This window comes from Beta vulgaris, chromosome 3, assembly GCF_026745355.1.
Source record: "Beta vulgaris subsp. vulgaris cultivar EL10 chromosome 3, EL10.2, whole genome shotgun sequence".
Lineage (NCBI taxonomy): Eukaryota > Viridiplantae > Streptophyta > Magnoliopsida > Caryophyllales > Amaranthaceae > Beta > Beta vulgaris.
Window position 1 is genome coordinate 47898638 of NC_079204.1, and position 20215 is coordinate 47918852.

The following is a 20215-nucleotide window of genomic DNA, read 5'->3' on the forward strand; positions in this document are numbered from 1 at the left end:
AAAGATGAACACCAAAAGAGAAGTGCAAGGGCTAAACTTATGAATGGCTCCACATGAACCTTTGCTTGAAGCAGAAATTTATAGTCTCACTGTAGTTAAAGAGAATAGTAAATAAGACGATTAGGTTAAGGGCACGTTCTTTTAACTTTGCGAAAAAAAAAATCAGGGTCAGGATTCATCAACTACAATCATTTGTAAACATAAGGCTGTATAAAGGCTCACTGCTCATTAGGTTTGATAAGTACAATGCTAATAAGTACAGTAAAGAGAACACAGCCTAAACGAGACTCGTCATAATTGCGGAAGTTTGAGATAAACCTGCAATGATTCATTTCAAGGACGACGAGAAGAAACTGATTTAAAGCTAGAAGGCTGTAAAGAAAACAGCCACTCAAGGAATGATTATACTATATTACCTAGTTAACTCATTCAAATCCAAAGCAATTGATGGAACCAGAAGTCCAGACGTTCTACTATCTAATACAAAAGGCCGCCTAAGGTCAAGACGCTGTACAATTCATCCTAGCCTCATATAATTTTGCGCTTCCCCTTTCTTATATAAGCAGCTCTTGATCTGTTTTCATCACTCTCTGGTGAGTCTTCTACAACGGTCTGTTCCTGTAGAACCAGACCTCGGTTCCTTGATAATTTTCTAATTGGAGTAGTTGTAGCTACTCTTTCAGGATCTGCATTTGCTGATTCTGCTGGAAACTCTGAATCAGCAAACGTGTCTGCTGGAACCCTGTGTGGCATCAATTCCTCGCCTTCCACAACAGAATCCAACATCAACTGTGAAATCAAACAAACAAATATATAAGGAAACATCCTTCACTCAGCCAAGCTATTGGAAAACAGTAGACTTTATCAACAGAGTAACAAACATTCTCCAGTTTGGTGCATCAATATATAGGCATACTAAATAATACCCCAATCATTGTTCAGTTTCTTAATTAAATATAACAAAATTAATAAGAATAAAAGACATAAAAAATCATCATTAAGTAGTTAGATTAACTGGAAAACAGTTTTCAATTTATCATTTATATTAAGAATTGAGACAGAGATAAATAAGTTTATCAAGAGGGTGAACAGTATAAAAAAATAGTGCTAATTTGGAAACCAATTTTATTAATGTTACTCTAGTGGGTTAACCTACCTACTGTACACAAAGTCTCTTCTGATTGGCAGAGTATTATAAATCTACTGTTCTACATACATAACATTTTGCCCTCGGCCCTACCCATTCAATACTTTCAACACAAACTTCACAAATTTAGGAGGGAACTATTTTGTAGAAAATCTTACTAATTCTAGAGTAAATAACCAACATAGAGCCCTATAAACCTGTCAAAAACTGACCCGCAAAACCTGATGCAATACTATCCACACCCAATAAATAAGGTTAACAGCACAAAGTCAGCCCATTCAACTAAAAAGTTGCTAGATTGCATTTAACCCAAAAACCCAACTGAGCAAAGAAGAATCAAATTCAGATGAAATTCTCATATGCACATCAAAAGTTGATGCAAACTGAAAGAACAGCAAAAGACTCTTCAAAGTTCAAACCCAATAAACCAGCCCACCTGCTTGAGACATCTAACTATCTAAGTCATCCATACGCCCACCCCCCTCCAGCCCAAATAAAGATAGAAATAAATAAATAAAAGGTAAAAGAAGAATAAAAAAGAGGAATAACTTTCCTAGACCTGAAAGACTAGTTTCGATTCCCCAAAAAAAATGTTAGTTTAGTTCATGAATTTCATAAACTCTGAGTACTTAGCCCACAATGCCTTAAAGAATTTCAGATCAAGGCTTCAAGCTAAAATATATTCAAGAAAACATCGATTAGCTATGTGGAAAATTCCAGCAGGAAAAAGGTTGAGCTGAACCATAAGCCTCATTTACGAAGATAAAGTTACACATCTTTTAAACTAGATGAAACTATTAAACAGTAAACTTGACTGATCAGATCTACTAGGCCTAATAATATCTAATAATAGACACGAGTAAAACAAATTAACTAGTATACCTAGAAATTCACAACCATCCTATGGGACTCAATTGACATTGAAGATGCACAACATAATTATGCAACTGGAAAGGATTGAACTGCAAATATACCTTCCAGTCCTTATAGTCAAATCTGAAAACAAAGTGACTGTAGGAAACTCTGCCTGATGCTACTGCTTCTGCAGCTGGTGCATTTCTAGGGCCTGTCAGAAGAGAAGAAACAGTACATTAGTTTTGAGTGTGTCAACAAGAATGTTCGTATATATGTATGAGTCTATAAGTAGCTGCTCTTACAAACAAAATGGCCATTCTCATTTGCAGTAATTTCTGCTCTGCCATCTTTCACTAGAAATGAGAAAGCAAATAAGTTTTCTACTGTCTGAGCGAAGGATTTTCTGTTCAGGACTAGATTTTCCAGCCGGACCCTTCGATTTTTCCTCAAAATACCAAACATAATTGACATATTCTTGTCTGTATCAGTTTTCTCTTCCTTAAGGTTATTGAGCTGCAAAACAAAGAAACAGGTATTTATGAATAACATGCGAAAGTAAAAATGCGTCTTTCAGCTAGGAACAAGCAACCACAACTTGCCTCCTCAACCAATGTAAGAGTTACAAAAGTCAATTAGGCAAATAAGCCACTCTTACCTCTTCTGGCCGTGAAGTATCAGTTGGTTTCACATGCTTTTTACGAACTATAGACTTCCTTCTCTTCAGTTCAGAACTCATAGGCCCTAGCCTGTAAAATTAATAAAGAGAGAGATGATCTAGACAATAGAACTAGTGAGGAAATGTAATCATAAATTCAAATTTCTTGGCAAAGTAATTACATGGTACAGCATCCTGTGCCTTTTCTAAATATATGAGAAACTGCAAGCCCAATGTCTTTCCAAAGTACCAAATCGCTTGAATTATCCACACTGCTGGTAGCTCTACCTTGCCGACCAAAATCCCTAAACAAGCAAGATACAAAATCTGATGGAGTTACTCCCTCATTTTTCTGTGCCTTGACAGATTTCAAAAAACTGCTTGTAATGTCCATCAGAGCCTCTGCATCAGCCACTTGCTCCCGGGGTTTCTCAACTGAGAATTCAAGGAAAAATTAAAACCAATGTTAATAAAAGGTAATATTGTTCTCATTAGTCATTACTCGTCTTTTATTTGTATCATGGTATGAAACTCAAGGGTTCCCAACTAGGGCTGTGCTGCAAGAAAAAACAAGCAATTGGATAATGACGCAAGAAAAGTGCATGAAATTGCAAGAATTTGCTTCGCCAACCTATCAGTTGTAGTGTGTGTATCTACTGAAATACATTTAGCCAGGATAACAAACAACTTTCACTTAATAAGATATCCAGATTTTTTTACCGTAGTAAGGGATAGAAAGCATTCTTCAAAAACGTCAAAAGAGAGGGAGATAAAGTGAGGGAATTCTTTGATGCTTAACTACTCAATGTTAGCAAGGGAAAGAAAAGCATTCTTCAAAAACTTCAAAAGAGAGGGAGATAAAGTGAGAGCATTTTTTGATGCTTAACTACTTAACCATAAATGACGGTTAATGTAACCCTCAATTACACAATGAACCCTCTTCTCTCTATCGTTTGATACTATCACAGATTAAATTAAGCATCAACTATCCTAATGACACCCTTCCTAAATCACACTATGTCCTCTCTACCAATTGATGATTACAGCACCCCCGACCTTGCAAATAAAGATTCCACCTCATGTCATTAATGTATATTCTAATGCACATTGTCAAAATGATCTCAGCAAGATTATTATAAGTTCATAATCCTGAGAAATCCAACACACCCAATATATACCAAAGCTGAATGTACAACACAAAAAGCGAAGCCGATAACAATTCAACAAATCTAAGCTCCCCCTGAGCCCCAGGAATAGTCAAATATAACCAATGAAAGGAAAGCATCATAATTATCAGCAAATTTCAGCATTATTACAACAAAAACCCCAAAACTTAAACTCAATGTGTATACCTTTCGCATGTAAACTCTCCACTTCATCAATAATAGACTTAAACCTCTGCGAATCCGGCTGCGACAAATCATGCGTATCACCTACAAATTACAACAATGTAGTTAGCACTACAATTCAAACAAAACACAAACTCCCAATCAAACCACACAATTGAAGTAAAAAAGTTACCAGAAAGTAAATTTTTGACGGCGAGATATCTAGAACGCAGATTTCTCCTTACTACAACTTCATCTTCTTGTTCAACTTCATCAACATGTTGTTGCTGCTGCTCATTAGAAGTTGAATTAGCTTCAATTTTGCTACTCCTCAATTCTCTAACTCGTGTGTTAGTATTATTGCTTCTACTACCTGCCTCTTTCTTCACTCTCGCCATTGTCGCAAAAACCCTAGAAATTGGGTTTGATTTTGTGCAAGTAGACGGAACCCTAAAACGGAGGAATTCGACGGAAAAAAGGGGGAGGAAATTTGAAAAGTGGGATAATAGAAATTCAAAGTGGGGTAATAAATAATAAATCGTTTGTTCATAGAAATATTGAATTGTTTATAGAGAAGGGGGTGTTTGTTTTGTGAGGGGTTCGAAAAATTGAAGGCACCCGGGGATTTTCCCGCACTCTCCCTCTCCGTCAAAATATTTCAATTTTCACAAACAAACGCTGGTAACTGGTAAGTGGTAACTCCACATAAATGTTACTGTTAGGTCGACTGGTTAAGTTAAGCATAATTTTAGATGTTGTATTTAGCCTTTATTTTTTGTTGTATATAGCACTTATGTATTTGAATTGTTGATGGTTTTCTTTTTGTAAAGTCTTTTGTTATTTTTAAAATTAAGTAAGTAGTTTCTTGTTTATTTTTTAATTAAAGTAAGTAGTTAGAATAGAGATGTAATGAGGGTAAATTGGGATTAATAATATTTTGGTGTCCTACTCCTCTTCCCATATACTCCCTCCGTCCTTTATTAGTTTACCCCTTTTGATTTTTAACACTATTCACATACATGACTTTGACTATATCTTGTAATTTGTATTTAAGGAAAAATATAGTCATGTGAGATCTTGTTGGATTCGTCTCAATGTGTATTATTCAAATATTAACTTTTTGTAATTTTTGCTTATCGAAAATTAGAGATATTAAGATTTAAATTAGTATCTCGGCAATTGTTGCCTCAAAGAAAGGGGTAAACTAATAGAGGACGGAGGGAGTATAACAGAGATATACCGATTTTTTATTTTTATTTTAAAAAAAAAATGGTAAGACTTTTCTCGTACAAAGTCCCCATCCAGAAGCTCATTACAACCAGACACTCCCAACTCCCCTCCCTTGAATCCCAAACAAATGTTTGGGGTAAGAATTGAACTCTAGATCTTGCTAGGGAAGATGAGATAGTTCACTACTTGAGTCAATCTCAATTTTTTCCTACTAACACCCTGTATTTTTGTATAAAAATACGAGGAGAATTTCCTTCTTTTTCCCCTCCATTCCTCCTCACCTCTTCCATTCCCTCTCATCTTTCACTCTCTCTCTCTCATCCCTTCCATTTCCTCCATTGGAGGACTACGAGATTTTAAAAAAAAATCGACAAGTTCACATTTTCCAACGATTTCAAGTTTTTTACCATTTCGTTATATTACGGGGAAATGCTAATGTAATTAAAAGAATTTCGAATAAAATTAGTAGAATGTCTTAAACATGACGCTTCGAGAAATATAGCACAGGGGTCTCGCTTTAGTGTAATCATGTCTTAAACTGGTAGAAATGCTAATGTAATTAAAAAAACAAATAAAATATACCATCTCGGTTTAGTGTAATCATTTTTTGTTTTAGTCACTATTTTGACTGATTTTACTTAGCTTTATTAGAACATCTCAAAGTAGAGTAAAAATTTACCAGAAAATGACTTGAAAATGCCAAAAATGTACATAGGCACTCAACCACAGGAAAAAGGCGCCTAGAATAGGCGTTCCAAACTTGTGGTCATGCGCCTAATATAGGCGCCCAACCACAAGTACTGGCGCCTATTCTTGTGGTTGGGCGCCTAAAATAGGTGCATGTACTTGTGATTGAGCGCCTATTTTAGGCACATGTACCTGTGGTTGGGCGCCTATTTAAGGCGCCTTACCACTTTTTCGGCATATTCAATTTTCAGCAGTTTCAATTTTGAAAAGTTGCGCGTGTTGTAAACGAAAAGGTTGTCGTATGAGTGGTGGCGTGATAATGTCATTCAACCTTCTTCAATATGTGATGAGAGATAGTGACCGGGAAAGTAGTTGAAGAAGTTATTAGATGATGAGATAGTGTGAGGAAGTATGAGAGTGGGAGAATGAAAGAGAGTGAGGATGTATGAGAGTGGGAGAGTCAAGAGTGAAAGAGAGTGAGGATGTATGAGAGTGGGAAAGTGAAAGAGAGTGGGAAAGTGAAAGAGAGTGGGAAAATGTATATTAGGAAAAAAAAATAAGGCGACATTTAACAAAACTCTTTTTTAATATTCCCTTATTCTTATATGAGTAGTGGTCAAACATTTGGTTGAACTAGTTGTAGCGTGTTCGCGCGCGATATCTTAGGATATTGAATTTAATATAATTTGCAAAGCCTAATTTAAACATGATTAACAAAAAAGGTGCATTTATAAGTGGGTGATGTTTGTGTTGATCACTGACTTTTATGTCCTTGGGTTAATCTTGCGCATTCAAAGACTAACAATGATTATTGTGCTTTGTTAATCAATTTTTCGCATGCATCAATTTCCGACTATGAGACATCATTTCTCAGATTGGTTTGGAAAACCCTAAACTTTAGGGTTTACAAAGAGTATAGAGAAGAAATGTATAGGGACGAGGAAATATAAGAAATGTAGAAGGGTTAGGAAAGAGAGAACAATCTGACTTGTGTGGACACGGTACACGTTAACATTAGTGTACACCAGGTAAAACAACGTATCATTACTGAACAATCCATTATATCATGCGGAAACCCACGATATTATGCAAAAACCCACTATATCATTCAGACCCACACTATATCATGCATAAACTCACTATATTATTTAGACACACTCACTATATATATCATTAGACACACACACACACTGTATCATATATTAACTCACTACATCATTCAGACGTATACTATATCATACATAAACTCATTATATCATTCACACTATATCATGTGGAACTCTCTATATCATTTAAACACACACTATATCATTCAAACATACACTATATCAACTATATCATGCACAAACTAAATCATTCCATATGTTAGAACACGCGATTTTTACAAAACCGCATCAGAAAATCAATTAAAAAAATAGGAAGGGAAGTTGGGAAGAAAATCATATGCGGTCCTCTTGTGGACCGCATCAGATTAAAAATCTGATTTTTCTTTTTTTAAAAAAAAAAAAAAAAAATTGAAAACCCACCTCACTCAACCCTTGTCCCATTTAGGGCCTGTTCTCTTCGGTAAAAAACAGCTGAACTGAACTGATTGGAGTTGAACTGAACTGAACTGAACTGAATTGAATTAAATTAAATTGAATGTAATAAATATATACACCAGTAGAATAAATGATTATTGTTGCGGTAAAAAAGAGGCCTATTGCTGCGGTTTCACTACAAAAATAAATCAATTTAGCAACAGTAAAAAATTGTTGGTATTCATGAGAAATTTGTTGCTAACTCGCATTAGCAACAAATTGGAAACAAAAAATAGTTGTTGCTAAAAGGCTTGTTTCCATATGATTTTAGCTACAAAATATGAAACATTTTCGTTGCCACATAGCATCCATTGAAATATTGTTTCCATGTTGGTTTATATATTTGGCGAATTTGTTGCCAACTCTAGTAACGGGTAATAAATGATTGTTGCGACTTATCGCAACAAATTATTAATGCTTTGTTGCTAGACATTAGTAACAAATTATTGATATTGGTTGCTAAAAATAGAAACAAACTTTTGATTGTTATAGAGTTACACTTTGACTAATGCACTCTTCATATAACGTGGGTTAATCGGCCTTATATTTTTTGTTAATTGTGATAATTTGATAAATACATTTATGCAAATCAATAAAGAGAAGGAGAGTCACTCGACTTACAATTCTGAATGATATTTGCATACTGATACTAATAGAAATTGATAATAGTGCTGTATGAAATTTCTTGATATATAAAGTGGTAGTTTGGCTAATCTTTCTTCGATGTGGGACACATTTTTAGGAAAAAACTGATGTTATTTCAGCAACAAATAATAAAATATATTGTTTCCAACGATAACAAATCAAATATCTATTTTCATATTTGTTTCTAAATAGCAACATAATGAAAATATGATGTCATCTATCAACAAATCATAAAATTAATTGTTTCTAATGTGATCAACGAATGAAATATTGGTTTTGGTAATTTGTTGCTAAATGACAACAAATTGGAAATATGATGCCATCTAGTAACGGTTAGTAAAATTAATTGTTCCTAATGTCAACAGAGCCACAATTGGTTGTCGTAATTTGTTGCTAAATGACAACAAATAGCAAATATGATGCCATCTAACAACAAATAGTAAAATTAATTGTTTCTAATGACAACAAACCAAAAAATTGAAAATATATATGTACATTAAGTAAAACATAATAGGATAACTTAAATAACGGTTAATGGTTAACCGAAAAAACAGTTAACCGCTTAGGTGGTAACCGGTTACGGTTCGAAAAAAGAGCGAACCAAAACTTCCGTTTACCGAACCAAAATATTGTTTTGGAACGGTTAACCACCCATGAACACCTCTAGTTCCAGCATGATGTTATGTTCAATCAAATAAACATTTTGAATTTTCAAGATGAAGATTTTGAAAAAGAAATATTTGATTCCTTTTTAACAACTTGCAAATGTTAATTCTTAACTCGCAAATGTTCAATCAACAAATAGCGTGAGTTCATCACACTACAACGTTCATGAGGATAAATTGGATATTCTTTTTATTTTCAAAAAAACGAATTCGTATATGTTCATTCCGAAATTGCAATTGTTCAAACAACTTAGGCTATGTTCAGTTCACCTTATTTTTGCTTATTTCAGATCTAATCAGATCAGATCAGAAAAAATAAGTTCAGATCAGATCAGTCAGTTTTAAAAACTCATTTTTACTATTAAATATCTTTCATTACATATTAGTAAAAATTATAATAATTGAATATTAATAAAGTACTCATTGAGACGAATCAAACAAGACCCCACATGACTATATTTTTTCTTATATATTGAGAGAAATCTAAAAGATAAGATCTTGTAATCAGATCAGTTCAGAAAAAATAAGTTCAGATCAGATCAGATCAGAAAAAATAAGTTCAGATCAGATCAGATAAGTTCAGATCAGAAAATTTCAGGTGAACTAAACATAGCCTTAATCTCTTGGGCAGTAGGCCCACTTGGACTTTGACAAGGAACTTCTTAAACAAAGACATTTAAGTGGCATAGCGATCCCCGCTGAGGTGATGATTTTGACCTAATTCGTCCTATTGCACTACACTTTTTGAGGCGAAATCCCTTCCTCAAGGGGGTTCCAGACAGAGGCCAAGGGAAAGATTAGGTAGATGTAGTTTGGATCGGGTAATTAAACTATTGATATAGCAAGAAAACCCCTCTTATTTCACGCATGCTTTTTATAGGCCACATCCGCCTTAATTCCTATTACGTCCAAGTCAAACTCATCTTAGATCAATTGTATGGCCGATGTATCAATTTAAAAAATCATCTTCCATTCATTTTTTAATTGCAGTTTGATATGTGCACACGATCCTCATCCTCATATTCTTGTTATTTAAATTATAATTATTATTATTGTTATTTCAGTTCAATTCATTTCAATTTGAATTTTCTCAATCCAAAATAACGGAACCTAATTGTGATTTCGAACCCTTCAACCAAAAACTCTTAATACAAGTAGATGATTTTTTAGATATTTTTTTTTAAAAAATTTGTAAGATAAAGGGACCCTATTAAACTAATACCTCACATAACTACAACCAACAAAATTTACAAGTCAGACTTGTTAAAAGATTTTTTAAATGATAGGAATAATACATCTCACATCCTCACCTAAATGACAAAATATTTAAACCCCAAGCCACAATTCACAAATCATAGATCCAGCTTTATCATTAGTTTAAAATTTGAATTTGCAAAATCCAAAACCCCCACTGATACTTCCAAGTCCCACTCAAACACTCATATGATATCACCTCCAAAAAAAAAATATAAATCCAGACAAAACTTTTAAACCGGAATCTCCGCTAACCTCTCAAAAAACATTTCCCTATTTTCCATAACGCACCAATAATAATTAACACCATCCCCATTATTCCCATCATAATATTAATTTCAAATCTTCAAAAACTTTGCTTTATAAACCATAAAATCTCCCCCTTTAGAAACCCAAAAGAAAACCCAAACAATCTCCTATATTTCTCTCTCCTCCAAAATAAAAAAAAAAGAAACAAGAAGAAGATGAAAGCTTCACTAAAATTCAGAGAAGAGCAAAAACCAGTGTTTAAAGCAAAAGTACCCCTTAATATTTTAGGGTTTCCATTTCAATCATCACTTTCAGCCGGAGATTCCAAAGAACTTTCATTGGGCCTTGGAACTTTCTTTGATTCCGGCCCATCTTTTCGTCTCTCATACCGTCCAAATGACAATTTTACCCCTTTCTCTCTCCTCGTTAAAACAGGAATTGGCCACTTCGGATCTCCGATTAACGCCCCTATGACTATGACTGCTGAATTCAATTTCCTCGGAAATACGTCGTCGTTTAATAGCCCTAGATTTTTCCTTCATTTTAAACCCCAATTTGGGGATTTTTCAATTAAGAAATCTCACTCGTCGTCGATCGCTGCGTTTAGCTCACAATCGAACCAAAACGGCGGCGTTTTCGAGGAGGATAGTTCCTTGGAGGTTATTGAGAAGCCGCATGTGATGGAAAATGGAGATTATTTCTCAGTTGAAAATACGGGGAGTAAAATTACTACATTACCCCTGAAGTCATCCATGGAGAGTGCTCTTTCTGGGATGTTGTTAGGGGCAAAAACGGAATTACTAATCAAAAGCGGCGCCGTTTTGAAGCTTCGTTGGGGGGTTAAGTTTCCTGAAGGATTTCAAACATTGTTGAAGAATCCAACGGCTAAGATGTGGTCGACACGTGGAATCCCATTATTGGTTCTCAACAAGATTGGGATTGAACACGTGGCGAAGGATGATAAGAAGGTAGGTCCTACTCGTAGTGAGGTGGAAGGGAGTGGGAGTGCTGACCTGGCAGAGACTTGCTTTACTGTGAAGAGGCAGCTTGAAACGCTGCGTTCTGAGAATGCGTTGCTTGGGAAGGCGTTGGATGATTTGAAGATGGAGTTTGGTAATAAGGGGTTTAGAGGGAGGGGTTTTGGAGGAGAGAGAAAATCGATTGAGAAAGAGGTTGTTGAAGGGGATGTTGGCGTTGTTGAGTTGAATAAGGTTTGAAAAAATCAAAGAACTTCTTGATTTTGGGGAGTTAAATTAGATGGTTATTACTTATTATACAAATTTTGGATTTTGTTTAATATGTGGTATGTAAAGTTTTTAGGTTTGTTTTATGTTCTTTTTGCTCTTTCTTTCTTCTATCAATATAGTTATATGGAGTATAATATTTCTTTTTTTATTGTATTTAGCTAAAAAATTTGTAGTAGATATTAATATTTGTGTTAAAAAATTTCTATGATTATACTTTATCAAATATAAGGTTTTGGCCAATTAGTACTTGAATAGTGTTTTTTTTAAGGAATAAATACTTGAATAGTTGAATGAGCTAGTAAGAGGATCGTTCACTTGTTGTAGATCTACACTCAAGTTTTTTATTGAATAGTTGAATGAGCTAGTAGTTGTATTGTTTTTTTTTTGCCTCTATATTACTTCATCTGTTTTTTTTACTCTCATATTCATAAATGGGAGGAATTATTTCATAAAAATTATCTTTTCTAATCTTTATTTTGTCAAAAAATCTCTTTTAAAAATTTTCAAAAAACTACCTCATATAACAAAATTATTTCAAGATACTACCATTTTACCATAAATGAGGATTAATCACTAATAATTGAGTCACCGTAAATTGATATTCTTTCATCCTTTATTGTTTCTCTCTTCTTCTTTCGCTACTCCATTGGTAGCAACACCTACGACGATTGTTATATATTGATTAGTATTGAATATAAATGTAACATGGTACTCTATGCCATTTTAACCAAAAAAAAAAAAAAAAAAAATGTAACATGGTAGTATAATAATAAGGTAGTTTTTTGAAAGAAAATTTTTAAAAGGTAGTTTTTTGAAAAAAAGTTGGTTATGAAAGGTAGTTTTTTTGAGCAGATCTAGTAGGCACATGATCACGCCAAGGCATATATGACTCATCATATTGGAGCTATTCTTAAGCCATCATCAGTAAAAAAAAAAAAAAGGGTAACATTATTGAATGTTAAATAACCCACGTTAACATATTTCGTATTAACAAAAGAGATTTTGGGATTTTATATGTCTAAGTGTGTAACACTCCATGCTCACACTATTAGATGTTGACCTTTATAGGCCTATTCTGGTGTCTTGTAGGCTGTAATGTCGTCGGGATGCAAACTTTTTAAAGGAGGGGGAGAAGGTGCTTTAGATCTTCACTATCCCACATCAAAAGTTGAGAAGAACGAAACCTTTGTTATTTAGGGGTGAACACTTCAACATAGTAGAGACTTTTTGGATCTGCATCAAAGCAAATCCTTACGGGTGAGATTTTGATGTGGTTTATCCATTAATGACTAAGAATTGCTATTTATCCAAAGATGAATTTGTTTATACTAATGTAGGTCTGACAAAAAATTAAAATATGAAATTTGGCAAATATATTTACATCTTAATACATATCAATGCAATATATGAATTATTATATTTATATAATATTTTGGGGCTTTGTCCCTCTATTGCACAAAAAAATAAAATTATATTTATATAATTTGTTCAATTATATTAATTAAATAACATATTAAAATAAATCTTGAATAATCGTGTTAGTAAATTCCATTAGATTATGATAAACTCAATCAATCATATATCAATTAGTTCCGATAAGTTAAGGTATATTCAGATTTATTTCGAAGTCAAGTATAGTTAAATTGAGCATGCCCTTCATACCTTAATTGGACGAGTGATTATTGGGTTACTCATCTAAAAAAAAAAAAAAAACTTGCCTTAAAATTTTGTCCTCTTAATGGCCAGACTCAAGAGTAATATGAGAATTTACATGTATTTGAAGCCCATGATCTTGTACTTTCTTATGAGTTTAGGCCCATATTATCGTACTTTGGTCTATGTGAATCAAATGATTGTCATTTTTCTCCCTCCTTTGTCCTAAAAACCCGAGATAAGTCCCATTATACATTTCAGCAAATTAATTTCGGCTCAACTATCCAAGCCGGTTAGCCGAGCCATGAAAGCCCAAATACAACACTCATATCACAATTTACAACACAACACAACACAAGAAGTGACAAATTGGAAAGTGAGAGAGAAATGAACGCAACTCAACCCCTCGATATATATGAAAAATATCTTTAATATATAATCTCTAGTAATAATAACAATATAACATAACATATAACATGCTTCAATTTCAAGAACAACTAGCAGCCATGGCTGAACCACCTTCAAGCTCACCAACTCAAAACACCATCACAACAACAACAACAACAAATACAAATAATAATACTAGTACTAAATCAAGTTGGGGAACTTTAGAAGAACTCTTGCTAGCGTGCGCCGTTCATCGATACGGCACCAATTCTTGGGACTCCATTGCTAAAGAACTCCAAAACCGCACTACTTTCTCTCTCCTAACCCCTCACATCTGTCAGCAGAAATATCGTGACATCAAACGCCGTTTCTCCGACGATCGAAACGCCGTCGTCGAAGATCAAAACGCCGCCGTTCGTTGGCTCGATGAGTTGCGCCGCCTCCGTGTCGCCGAACTCCGTCGCGACCTCCAACGCTACGATCTCTCCATCGTGTACGTATATATTTACTCTCGATCTCAATTTCTCAAATTCAATTAATTAATTATTAAATTTTTCTTTTTAAGAAATTTGAGTTTAATTAAATTTTTTTTTTTTTTAAAAAAATAATAAACCGCAGGTCGTTACAATTGAAGGTGAAGAGATTGAAGGAGGAGAAAGAAAAAGAGGAGATCAAAGAAGATCTAAACAAAACCGAGGAAAATGAACCGGCGGATGTAAAAGGACCGGTTGAACCGGAAGGAAACAAACCGGACCGGATTAGTGAACCGGACCGGGTGAGTGAACCGGCGGATGAGGAGGATGACTCGTGCAACGGCAGTTCGAACTCAAAGGAAGAGCGGCGGGAGGGAAGGAGAGAGCGAGTTGACTCGGCCGAGTTGGTGGAATCGGTGGCCGAGTCGAAGGATGAGAGTGGAGGAGAGAGAGGGGTGAAAGAGAGCAGTGACGTGCAAAGCACGGCAAGCTTGTGGAGGAGCGAGAACAATAACGATAACAGTAACGATAAGGATAATAATAATAATAATATTATTAAAAGGAGGAGAGAGAAAAAGATCGGGTTATTTTCCGGGAGTAGTAGCGGCGATGAGAATCAATCTCCGGCGTTTAAATCAAGTAATGAGAGTAAATCGCAGCCGTTGGTTGAGTTTCTTGAAATTGTTCGGGCTCGTAAACTTGGCTTGTTTTTCGAGCGCCTTGAGTGTCAGGTAAAAATTAAACTCGGATTAATATTAATATGTGTAGTAATATAATGTTTATGTTTTATAATATGTTGATGATTGTACATTATGTACTATTGTTTGTCTTTAAAATGCTATAGGTAAAAGTCGTAGATGTCTGATTATAAATAATTTAAAGTAATTATAATAGTAAGAACTGCATTTTGGAAAATTAAATATGAAGATGATACTTCTAATTTTAGAATGGTCCATACTCTACTTGTTGGTATGTGAAAAGTTACAATATTCTTATAGACGAATGATTGAAGAGATTTTTTTTTTGAAATGTAGAATTTGACTGTATTTCCTTTTTGAAGGAAAATGGACAAAATTTTCAATGCAGTGCAAAATTGCAATGAATGTTAACGGAAAATCTAATCTAATACCAATGTAAACATACCCTTTTAAATAACGTGGATGCTCACTGTGTATGTAGAAAATGGGTGTAAAGTGCAAACTCCCGCAGGAGATTAGTCTACTGGTCGAAGGCGAGGAAAATTCTTCGTAATAAGACAAAGTATATATATATATATATATATATATATATATATATATATATATATATATATATAAATGGGTAGAGTTAAAAAAAATAAAAAATAAAAAATTCCGGACTACAAATTATTGATAATAATTTCATAATATGAAATGATACCTGATTTATTGTTCACATGCACTTAACTATAACTAGACGTTTTTTTTTATAATTTTTTTTCTTTCTTTTCTTTTTTTTTTTTAATAATTTGCAGTTAACTATAGGACTTCTTTTTTATAAAAAAAAAAAATTGAGGTGTTCAAACCAACTGAGTAAAATATTTGAACAATAAAGTTAATCAAGGTAAGAGTGATTTATACTTTCTCTGGTTTTTTCTTTGTATCGTATTATTTTTTTACACTATTTACTTATCTCACTTATCCTTGTTAATTTTTTCTACTATATAAAGAAAAATATAATTATGTAAAATTTTCATATATTCATCTTGTGATATAGTTTTATAATATTATTTTTTTATAATTTTTACATATATATAATTAGAGATATTGGTATTTAAAGTTATATATTTAAAGAACGTGTTAATATGTGTGAGTTTAACAAGAGGTACTCCCTCCGTCCTATAATATAGTGCCTATTTCATTTTTGGTGGTCAAACTTTAAAATCTTTGACCGAATATTCTCATTTGTATATATAAAAAAACATATTCATGTAGGATCTTGTTAGATTCGTCTCAATGTGTAGTTTCATAATATCAACTTTTTATATTTTTTATCAATAAGGAATTGAAGATATTAAAGGTCAAAGTTACGTTTTGGAGACCGTGAAAAAAGAAACAAGCACTATATTATGGGACGGAGGGAGTAGAAAGGAAGTAATAAATAAGTGTGAGAAAATTATGAAGAGGAAGAGAGTTGAATAGTTGTGAAAATGTGATGAGTGCTTGAGGCTGGGGTCTGGATTGGAGTGCCTTAAAATGGACAAAGATTTGTGGAATAGTAGTAAATGAGTGCATTTTACTGTGCATTCCAATACATATTATAAATATTTAATTAGTTATTAGGCCAGGTTATGTCCTAGGTAAGAAAAAAATCATTTATTAATATAATACTTTATAATAATAACACTAAATACAACTTAGTCTAGTGGTTCAACTTTAGTATATGTACTTGAGGTCTTGGGATCAAACCCTATACTTTGCAATTTTTTAATTTTTTTATTGTACATGAATTATATGAACTAAAACTCTCTAGGGAGAGCGCCACGTGGCACAATTTCTTATTTTCGCACGCCTTTTAATATATTTGTATAGATAGATTGATCGAGTGATCTTAATTGTTGCCAACTTTCTTATTATTGAACTTTCATTAGTTAGGAATACATTAAAATATTATTTTTACATTTTTTTTCTCATTTATTACATACATATTAATGTTTAATTTAATGTGTCTAAAAGGGTTGACAATTATAAGGATCACTCAAACATTTTTCTTAAGAGATATACTACATCCGTTCCCTAAATATCTTCCTTGATACTGTTATTACATGTACCAATGAGAATTAATTTGTGTGGGGTGTAGGTGGTAAAGTAGGAGAGAGAAAGGAGTTAATATAAATAAACAAATAAAAAGAAATTAAAGTAGGAGAGAAAAAGGGAGTAAATAATGTAATGGTGAACCATATGATAGGGATATAAGAGGGTAAAAAAAGGAAAAAAATTCGAAATAAAGAATAAAATAAAAGAGGGAAGGGTTTTTTGAAAACACACTTAAACAGAAAGAGGGAAAACCTTTAAAAAATGGAGGTAGTTAACTTAACAAAAATAATAATGGTAGTCTATTCATTGGGTAAGTTTGTAACTTTGTCAATTGAAAAGGGTATTTAATTGTTTGGAGGAAAGAGAAAGAGTGGAGTATAGTGATTTAGATTGGAATCTATAGTGGATGAAAGGAGAGTAAAAGAGGAAGATAAACTAACTTGAAAAGTTAAAAGTGAAAATAGCATAACATAAAGAATAGATAAATATGAAAATTAACCTTATGAAAAAAGTAAGTAAAAAAAAAAAAAAGAAAAATTATATTATATAATTTCTTCGTTAATTTTCTATTATAACAATTGAATTTTCATGCATGTCAATACGCAACTTTAATTATTAATATTTTTTATTATCTTTTAGTAAAAATTATAAAAATTTGATATTTTCAAAGTATGTTTTTCCTTATATAAAATTTACAATAGTTAGTGAAAATACAATTGTTGTAATTGAAAAAAAAAAGAGAAAATAGTTGCTTAATAATTTTCTTGTTATGCGTGTCTTGTTCCTTTAGGTTTAAGCACATATATTAAGAGAAAGATAAAATACTTCATTAAGAGAAAGAGAGTTAGTGGGTTATTTGACAGCGCATATTCTAATATTGACATAGAGTTAAAGACATACTTCCTCCGTTTTTTTATAGATGCTACATTTCTCTTAAATGGAAATGTCATAATAGATGCTACATACCATAAATGGATTCCTTTTCACCATAAAAATCTTAAAATACTATTAAAAAGTTGGTGGTCCCCCACCTTCTCTTTTAAAATACTCATACTTTTTCCTTAACAAATGTTTTTTAATTCAAAAAGTGGTGGTCCCCTACTTTCTCTCTCTACCTTTCTTAAAAACCCTCCACTTTCTCTATGTAGCAAGAATAAAAACACGGAGGAAGTAATATAATAGATATTTTATACTTCATTTGTTTTTAGATATTTTTTTTATAAAGTTTTAAGTTAGAGGTTATACTTTTATTTTGGGTAATAACTTCTCTCTATCTCTCTTAGTAAATGTTCACATGGGACCCTTTTGTTTCCATTCTCTCTATTTCTCTCCTCTCCAAAAATTACATAGGAGTCCGTAATTTAAAAAATGTAACATCTAATAAAAAACGGAGGAAGTATATAGAACTATTTCAGTAATTCTCTTTAATCCAAGTAAGCCCCTTTATTTTACCTTTAAAAATATAAAAAATATAAATACCTTATCACATGGATTAAGCAAGTTGTTGATTTATGAATGGGTGAAGTTTCCATCAAAGGTAGACAATAGTTTATGATTTTTTTTTACTTCTTCCGGGAATCCGTGGTAAGATGAATTTTCTCTCGATTGCCCTCGCACAAGGCTGGCCCAACAAGCCCCAACCTCCCCTTATGAATTGACCAAATCAGTTTAAAAGATAATTATTAAATATTAATTTACTGATCAAAATACATAGATTACGCATATAAGAATCTGTGATAGCAAATTATGGGTTATAAAATATTTGAAAAATTTATATATCCATCATATTTTTGGTGCCAGGTAAACTCAATAATGGTCATATTGGATTATCTAAATTAATGGCAAAAGGACCACTTTAGGATATCAATAATAACCAATTCTTATATTTACTTCTGAGTTCTGACCATCAAATGTGATTCTTTTTCCCATTTTTGCAGGAAACTCCCAAGTACACTAGCTTAATAAAACAGCATATAGATCTAGGAGCAATCCAGAGAAGGCTGGAAGAAGGCCAATACGCAGATTGTCATACCAAATTCTACCGTGACCTTATGCTCCTCATCAACAACACCATTATCTTCTTTCCCAAAAATTCCCCAGAATACAAAGCAGCACTCGAGCTCCGCCAACTGCTGAACAAACAATACCAACCGCGCTTATCTTCCAAGCCTGCCCAACCAGCACCCTTACCAAAGCCAACAAAGCCCGAACCAAAACAAGTTGATCAATCTGACCTCAAGCCGAAATTAACCATAAATGGCCCAGTAATTGCTTGTAGAAAACGGAGTTCAATTGCAGGAAAATCGTCAAGAGGAGTAAGTGATAGAAAGGAGCGAGCAGTGGTGGCCCTAGAGGATGAAAAACCAGCTATTACTCTTGGGGAAATGGTGAAGAAACGAACAAGAGATCAGAGTTTTGGATCAAGGAGCTCATCGAGCAAGAACAATAACAGCAACCCCAGTCCAAGCAATACTGTTTCTGGCAAGGGTGAAAATTCCGGGGCTAAGGCAGATAAGAAAAAACCAACTCTTGGAAACTTGTCGAATAAGATGAAGCAGGGGTCAGGATCAGGTAAAAGTTTGTTGTTGGAGTCATTGAAGAGCTCGGATAAGAGAAAGACCAGTAATGATGGCAATGTTAAGAGTGAAAGGAGGAAAGATGAAGGTTTACAAAATGTGCTAGGTAGTAGTAAACTTGGTAAGGAAAAGGCAAAGGCGAAGGAGGAGAAAGAGAGTCTTGAGAATAGGAGCAATAGACGGCCACCAAAGAGGGCAGCAGCAATTGCAGCTATGGGTAAGAGGGGCCGTGATGGTGGTGGAGAAGGAGACTCACAGTCAAAGAAACGACAGAGGAAATAGGCAGAAGGGTTGAAATGTATGTATAGTTCTGAAAATCGGGCTAATATGATTTGTTTTGTTAATGTTTAGGTGAGTAGGTTTGAAGGGCATGACCTGCTAATTTAAGTTTCGAATGTTCAACATCAAATCTGGAACAAAGGGCATGCTTTTTTTTTTTTTTGTAACTGTACACTTGATGTCACATTGTACCCGCTAATTTTTGTGAGCGGCGAAACACCGCCCTTGCCGGAAAATATTCACTGGACTATTGGATTCGTGATACATGGCTGGAAAATGCATCAGAATCGGTAATTTTCTTTTGAGAATCTGCAGTGATCCCTTTATGTTTGGTGGCAGTCGTTGCAATGTTTAATGCATCTGCAGATGAACATATGATTCGTTTTCGGTAGCAAAGATGAAATTATTCAATAACTCTTCCCCAAAAAAACCAAAAAAAAAAAAAAACAACTCCCACCGCAATCAAATTCAATAATGACCGTTGTAACCTTGCAACGAGAACTACTATTTGCCAACCTAGTAAAACTTGCT

The 20215-nt window shown here is 33.6% G+C and overlaps 3 protein-coding genes across 3 annotated transcripts; 2 read left to right on the plus strand and 1 right to left on the minus strand.

The window, feature by feature from the left end:
- Positions 1-207: 207 nt before the first annotated feature.
- Positions 208-4660, minus strand: LOC104889203 (non-structural maintenance of chromosomes element 4 homolog A). Its single transcript, XM_010674365.4, has 7 exons — positions 4179-4660; positions 4010-4090; positions 2840-3092; positions 2658-2748; positions 2305-2515; positions 2122-2213; positions 208-789 (listed from the first exon to the last, which is right to left on the minus strand). The coding sequence occupies exons 1-7, from the start codon at positions 4381-4383 to the stop codon at positions 529-531; spliced, it is 1194 nt and encodes a 397-aa protein (XP_010672667.1). The 5' UTR covers positions 4384-4660; the 3' UTR covers positions 208-528.
- A 5425-nt stretch (positions 4661-10085) lies between these two features.
- LOC104889204 (hypothetical protein) lies at positions 10086-11782 on the plus strand. The gene has a single exon (XM_010674366.4). The coding sequence runs from the start codon at positions 10511-10513 to the stop codon at positions 11510-11512; it is 1002 nt and encodes a 333-aa protein (XP_010672668.1). The 5' UTR covers positions 10086-10510; the 3' UTR covers positions 11513-11782.
- Positions 11783-13520: 1738 nt separating this feature from the next.
- On the plus strand, positions 13521-19992 carry LOC104889205 (uncharacterized). The gene is made up of 3 exons (XM_010674367.4): positions 13521-14075; positions 14201-14786; positions 18767-19992. Exons 1-3 carry the CDS (start codon positions 13672-13674, stop codon positions 19685-19687), a joined length of 1911 nt encoding a protein of 636 aa, XP_010672669.1. The 5' UTR covers positions 13521-13671; the 3' UTR covers positions 19688-19992.
- The last annotated feature ends 223 nt before the right edge of the window (positions 19993-20215 follow it).